The 7157-nt window shown below is 46.5% G+C and overlaps 1 protein-coding gene and 1 long non-coding RNA gene across 2 annotated transcripts; both read left to right on the top strand.

Moving 5' to 3' along the window:
- The first annotated feature begins 386 nt into the window (after window positions 1-386).
- Window positions 387-5352, top strand: ccr12a (chemokine (C-C motif) receptor 12a). Its single transcript, XM_008288458.1, has 3 exons — window positions 387-459; window positions 2931-4486; window positions 4641-5352. The coding sequence occupies exon 2, from the start codon at window positions 2945-2947 to the stop codon at window positions 4031-4033; it is 1089 nt and encodes a 362-aa protein (XP_008286680.1). The 5' UTR covers window positions 387-459; window positions 2931-2944; the 3' UTR covers window positions 4034-4486; window positions 4641-5352.
- LOC103362170 (uncharacterized) lies at window positions 466-5352 on the top strand. Its single transcript, XR_520445.1, has 2 exons — window positions 466-1346; window positions 4496-5352. It is a non-coding gene; the product is annotated as an uncharacterized LOC103362170 (long non-coding RNA).
- Window positions 5353-7157: the final 1805 nt, after the last annotated feature.

The raw sequence follows: 7157 nt of genomic DNA, 5'->3' as shown, positions 1-7157 counted from the left end.
GTGCTTGGTTGTCTGTCTCTAAGTGTAGCCCTGTGATAGACTGGTTACCTGTCCAGGTGAACCTGCCTTCACCCTGAGTCAGCTGGGATAGGCTCCGTCCCCCCATGACCCTGGTGAGGATGAAGGTGTAGAGATGATGGATGGACACAGAGGACAGCATTTCATCTCCACAAAGCCACATCTGAAGCGGGAGAGCCTTAACTTGAGTCTTCTTTACAGTGTTTACCATCAGATCAAGCTTCAGGTTTGGTGGCAGCGCTTTAAGTCAACAGTGTTCAGAACCAGCACACACACGGTTGGAGCTACAGACAGAATGGCTGCAGCCCACTGGTCTACTGGAGGACAGCCCCTTATGATGCTGCCTTTATTCTCAGACACAACAAACCCTGTAGAGTCACTCACTGCTCTCCTGCATCCTCGCTTGTGCTCCTTCTATTGCATACCTCGAGATCTGCCCCGGTGAGTTTAATCAGCCTTCAGCACTCTGACACCTGTAATTATTTTCGTCTATTTAACAGGTAATGCTTCTTTGTGAAAGGTGCATGGACGGCTTTTTGCTTCATAATTCTAGTTTAAAACTGGGACTTTAATGACCTGCAAGATGCACGGTGAAGATGAAACGTGTCTGTCTCAGTGAGTTTTCATCAGAACAAACAGCAGTGAGGTTAATTCCATGCAAAAGACTAAAATACCTTATGAGTCTTTAAAAAAATTAAAAATTAAAAATTATATATATATATATATATATATATATATATAAGGCTCTATATCCCAGTTGTGTTTTCTAATACTTCCTACCAGAGCAGTCATGGTGGCAGTCCTTCTAACTACTGTTACAGCCTAATCTGTTCACTGAAGCCTGGACTAATGCAGTTTTTATCTTTTATGTGACGATAGTTTATGATTACATTGCATTACATTTGCAAGTACCTCTGAAGCAGCGGCTAAATTACCTTTTAATGCAAGAGACTGAGTAGTAAATAATAAGGCAACGTTCCAGCTGACATCGGCGAGCGGCATCGTAACCTGATGACTGTCTCGATACGAAGATCTCACAGCATCTCTGACACGCTGCGGTTTGTTTGTTTTGAAGTGGAAAGAAGGAGTCCTGGCCGGTACCAGGGCTAATGAGGAAACTACACGAATAACCCTTGATGTTTACTGCTTATTAGAGTATTTATGGATGAAGGATGAACGTCTACAACCAGACAGAAACACCCAATAACAGATGATAGATGCCAGTCGCTCCCCCCCTCAGCACCAGGCTCCTGTCACAGTGATACCTTGGAAGACCAATGAGTCATCGTGGCTGCATAACACACACACACACACACACACACACACACATATATATATAGATAGAGCTACATAGCAAGAGAGAGGGAGAGAAGAATCGTATAGGTCTTCTGTTTTCACACTTAACTCAGAGCAAACCAGCGGCTCACGAAGCATCAGTCAACTGTGACTAAATGCAGCTTTCTGAGGGCAAAACCAGAAGTGAACAGAACGTTTTTAACATGAGTTTCCTTTCAGTATGGAAACAGAGAGGACGGTGAAGGACTGCTTCCTCTTTTCTGTAACTAGTGGAGGCCTGGGCCCGTCTTTAAAAGGCCAAAGTTCTGCAAGTTCATTAGTTCAAATGGATCCCTGGGCTCACCATTGATTCACACGAATATTCCACATGAAGTTCAGCTCTGGTTTACTTTGGGCAGCAGCTGTGAGCTGCTGAGCAGCAGCCAGACCTGTGGACAGCGCCACCCACTGACTGGTGTCTGTGCCGAGGGGGACAGCTGGGTGGCTGGGCTGTTAGCTGCTCATTTTAACTCCTTTAAATGTCTTCTATGCAAAAGCCATTCTTTATGTAAATAGTACTTTTGGATAATTCTGTAAATGCATCGTGAGCAGAAATTCGAAAAGACATTTTAATCCAAGCACAGAGCGCGAACAGGCGTCAGCACTTCAGAAAACATTTAAATAATCAACTGCAGCAGTGAATGTTGACAAAGACTGGCGAACATCGGAACAAGCTCCGGGTTCACTTTGAAATGAGACCTGCAGGCTGCCAGTCGGTGTACGTGAACACTAGCATCAGCAGCCTGGAAGGGAAGCATGTTGGTCAGCTCCAAACGCAGTGCACGTACTACATGTATGTATGGAATGTGTATAAAAGCTAAATATGTTTCACTGCTCATGAACAACTTCTGGGAACCAGTGTCACACACTCATTGAGCGAGTCGGGCTTTTTACCAGCACAGTCAGCACTCTTGGTTCCCCGTTTTGAAACAGTCAAAAAGCCAACACGATATGATGAAGTATGCACAAGTCACCGCAGCAACCGTTATTTCATCACAGTGTTCCATCTCACAGCAGGAACATTTTCACTGAGCACACAGTCCTACCATCAGGACTGAAGCTCCGAAGGGCCGTTTAGGTCTCAGTTCAGCTGTTTCAGTTTCGTGGGGTTGGGAATGTTGCAGTGCACACTAAACAAAAGAAAAACCATAGTACAGCACACAGACTTCAGAGGAGTAGTTCACACTGGTACACAGTCAGCTGACCAGAGCTACCAGACTTCCTACAGGGCCGTGGATGTACGACCCTGAAAAACAACGCGGTTTGTTTCAGCGATGAGAAGCACAGAATGCGGCGGTATATAGCACATAACTCTGTCTGGGTTTGTAGAAACAGCACAAAGAGAAATTTAATATGTCTGGGAAATGATTAAACAATGAGACACATCCTCAGTTTTCTGGCCGTGGTGTTGCCGGTGATCTGACGTGTTACCGGCCTGTAGGGGATTATAGTCCGTCTGGTTGGTCTGTTTTGTGAAAAGCTCATTTGGTGAGGTTAGTTGTAATGTTGTGATGAGCCATCGTTTTTACCGACAGGCAGCAGACTAACATGGACTCTGAATGTGTGTCGTCCCACAGGACAAACCTCCACCATGAGCGACGATGAGGACCAATATCTGCTCTTCTTGAATTTTTCAAATGAAACCTATGACACGACTGACACGAGCTACGTGGTCAGTGGCAACGTCGAGCTCTGTGCAAAGACCGTCATCAACCAGTTTGGTGCAAAGTTCATCCCAGTGTTCTACTACATCAACTTCCTCCTGAGCTACGTCGGCAACGGGCTGGTGCTCGTCATCATCTACAAGTACGAGAAGCTGAACACAGTGACAAACATCTTCCTCCTCAATCTGGTCCTCTCCAACATCCTGTTTGCCTCCAGTCTCCCTTTCTGGGCCACATACCATCTGTCCGAGTGGATCTTCGGCATGGTTCTGTGTAAGGTGGTCAGCAGCGCCTACTTCATTGGTTTCTACAGCTCCATCCTCTTCCTCACACTCATGACGTTTGACCGATACCTGGCAGTGGTTCATGCCGTGGCAGCAGCCAAAAGCAGGAAACGGGCTTATGCCTTTGGTGCCTCGGTGGCAGTTTGGTGCGTGAGCGTTGCAGCGAGCGTGAAGGAGCTGGTGCTTCGTAATGTGTGGAAGGATCCGCTAGATGGCCTGATGTGTGAGGAGTCTGGGTTTCCAGACAGCACCATGGACCGCTGGCGCCTGGTCAGCTACTACCAGCAGTTCCTTCTCTTCTTCCTCCTGCCGCTGTTTCTGGTGATGTACTGTTACATCAGCATCACCGTGCGCATCCTGTCCACCCGCATGAAGGAGAAGTGCCGCACCATCAAGCTCATATTTGTCATCATCTTTACCTTCTTCACCTGCTGGACGCCCTACAACGTGGTCATCCTGCTGCGAGCTATTCACATCTCCAGCACCAAAGAGGAAGAATCATGTTCTGACTCAGAGAACTTGGACTACGCCTTCTACGTGACCCGGAACATCGCCTACTTGTACTGTTGCATCAGTCCTGTGTTTTACACGTTTGTGGGGAAGAAGTTCCAGAGCCACTTTAAAAGGCTGATGGCCAAGAAGGTCCCCTGTCTGCAGAGACACATCAGCCTGAGCAGCCAAAGCACCAGAACCACATCCCAGAGGTCGCCCCCCTCGGCTTACGACTACTAGACACATGCATGTCTTACTGCTGTTGTGAGGACACTTATTGATGTAAGGCCTTCTCCAACCCCGTACCGTAACCATCACAACACCTCATGCCAGCTCTGAACCGCACTGAGCAGAACCTGGGTCCAGCCTGAACCCTCCAACCAAGAATAAAACCTCAAACAGCCTGAAGTGGTAAAGACGAGCCAACAGGTCCTCACAATGAAGTGACGTCCTCATGACAGTGTACACACACACATACACCCTCACACACACTCACACACACACACACCCATACACACACATACACACTCACACACACACACACACACACACACACACACACACACACACACACACTCTCACACACACACACACATCAACACACTGGCGTGTGGGATTAATGAGGACTACAAGTTGTTCAGATTCTCGTGATCATCACTTAAAGAACACACATGTTGAAAACCTGTTCTTCAGGTGAANCACACACACACACACATACACGCACACACACTCTCACACACACACACACATCAACATCCTGGCGTGTGGGATTAATGAGGACTACAAGTTGTTCAGATTCTCGTGATCATCACTTAAAGAACACACATGTTGAAAACCTGTTCTTCAGGTGAAGGTGGACAGATGATGGATGGATGGACGAGTTCTGAACATGACTTTGTTTTGTAGAAGCGTCCCGACAGCAGCAGCATGAGTTAATTTAAGTCAGTGCAGAATAGTGGGTTGTGTGTTTATCAGTTGGGGGATGCAGGAAGTTGTTTGTTCTTGTTTTTACCATATGAGAAGAGTCTGTCTCTATCAAACCTGCTTAAATGAAGTGATGCAGTCCTCACATTCAGTCCTTTCATCATCAAACGTAATCAGCTTGGACCAGGACGGGACTCGTGTGGTTCTAGATTTTGTTATTGTCAATCCATGGCAGCAGTGAAGAGACCAGAAGCAACCGCCCAGACCTTTGTGTTCCCATCCCAGACCAATATCTTTGAATACAACTCAGCACAGTTCTTATTATTTTATTCCTTAAAAAGCCTTGTATGTAGCCTCGACACCTGGACCAGCGGCCCGGTACGAGCTTTAATGCCAGCAGCCTGTGACGTTTGGTTCAAGGTTCTCAAGGGACTTTAAATACTGTTTATTGTTTCTATGTGGTGATTTTCTGCATCGACCATAATCCCAGTTTTAATCCTGTCCTTATATTTTCCAGCATTGTTGATTTAGTGTGTACTAGTTGGTCTGTGGAAGTATTCAGATGCACTATTACACACTAGCAGTGCCTGTGCTGACACACTGAAAGCTTCCTAATAAACTCTACTGAACACCAACCAAACTGCTCCCTGGTCAGATCTGTCCTTAACTTAGATAGTTTGGTTGTTGTTTTAACACAGACTTCTGTTCCCGGGGTGTTTGCTGGCTTTACAGTCATTTCAGGAGATCACTTCCCTTTTCTGACAGAACAGCTGCTTCCTGTCAGTGAGCCTCATTCCTCGGGTTAATCACGTCTGGGTTACAGAAGAAAATGCAGATTCAGTGCTCATGTGTTGAAACCGTGTCCAGCAGAATGTGGAAACAGTGTGGTGAAAGCAACCGGGCCGACGTAAGCTGGTAGTCACCGGCGTTGCTCAACACACTGTGGACGTGAACAGTGCTTCTTCCTCGTAGCAGACACTGGACAGCCCTGACTGGACTCCAGGAAGCTACTGGTGGTTTGAGGACCAGGACATGACGGTAAAACACACATTACAAAATGATCCGTGGTGGAGGAAGTATTCACAGCTTACTCATGTGAAAGTACCAGTGCCCTTTAATGGGTCGGATCCATTCTTCCTTCAGTCCCACACATTTAAAACCCTTCTTATCACCACATCGTCCACAGTGACTGCACCACCACGGCTCGGCCCAGCATGAAGGAGAAGTTCATCACATGGTGTGAATGAGCCATATGCCTCCTTTTATCCGCCGCCGTCTTCTCAAACGTGATCTGGTTTCACGTTATAACGACATAAATGTTATCTCGTTAGAACACCTATGTCGTTGTAACGAGATAAAAACGTATCATTTTATAATGGGATGAGTGAGTATGTTGTTAAAACCTGATCATGTCTCGTCACAGCGTGATACTGATCCGGTTTATTTTTGAGGAGAGGCAGCTTCCATAAACCATAACAAGAGTTTGGGATGTTAATTAAATGAAGAAACGAATAATTTCCAGCTACTGGAATGAGATGAAGCACATTGTGTGAACAACAGCCGTGCTTCCTTCTTTCTAGTGCAAGTTCTCAAAGCTTGAGTTTAAAAACATCTATAATCTGAAGCTTATGCGTTCGTTCAGACAGGAGTCACCAGGCCCGGTTCTGCCCATTCCACCCACTGAGCTGCTTTATAACTTCTGCTGCTCCATGCACTCCACATCACTGCTACACCGGCCTCCTAAGATCCACAGACCTCCTCCTCCTCCTCTTTAAAGGTCCAGCTTCATGTTGCTCATATCAGGGGCTGTAGAACACACACGGCTCATAACTGTACCTTCAAGCTATGTAACCTGGATTTAGTACAGCAAGGACCATGTAAGTTGGTCTCCTTGTTGTGTTCATACTGTATTCATCTGAACATTGAACATCTGAAAGACGAGTGCTCGACTTTATTTTCCCATGGATGCCTAAACTCTACGACCAGAACACTTTAGGTAAGGCTTGTATTTGAAGTTTGCTGGCATGAATGCATGTTCACTGCAGAATGTATTAACGTGTTCAGAGATGACCCGCCTCACAGGCCCAAGGAGATCCAGCGTGCTCCGAACTGTGTAAAGTTGATTTTTAAGATTTTGGTTCTTTTCGAGGTGTTTGGATGTTGCACTCACATGACTGCATGTTCAGGGCAGAACCTGAAGGTTCTGTCAGCCTCACAGGCTAAAGCAGGCTGAGCTCACCAAAGACCGGGACAGGATGACTGCATTTGCACTGCAGAGTTTGCACAGATTTTATATAATCCATCCATCATCTCTACACCTTCATCCTCACTAGGGTCATGGGGCGCGGAGCCTATCCCAGCTGACTCAGGGTGAAGGCAGGTTCACCTGGACAGGTAACCAGTCTATCACAGGGCTACACTTAGAGACAGACAACCAAGC

Source organism: Stegastes partitus, unplaced genomic scaffold (genome assembly GCF_000690725.1).
Source record: "Stegastes partitus isolate 25-593 unplaced genomic scaffold, Stegastes_partitus-1.0.2 Scaffold559, whole genome shotgun sequence".
Taxonomy (NCBI): domain Eukaryota; kingdom Metazoa; phylum Chordata; class Actinopteri; family Pomacentridae; genus Stegastes; species Stegastes partitus.
Note: the sequence above shows the minus strand (reverse complement) of the source record. Positions and strands in the feature narration are given on the sequence as shown.

Excerpts from the sequence above, each read along its gene's own strand:
- ccr12a (XM_008288458.1), top strand. The coding sequence starts at position 2,945 with ATGAGCGACGATGAGGACCAATATCTGCTCTTCTTGAATTTTTCAAAT.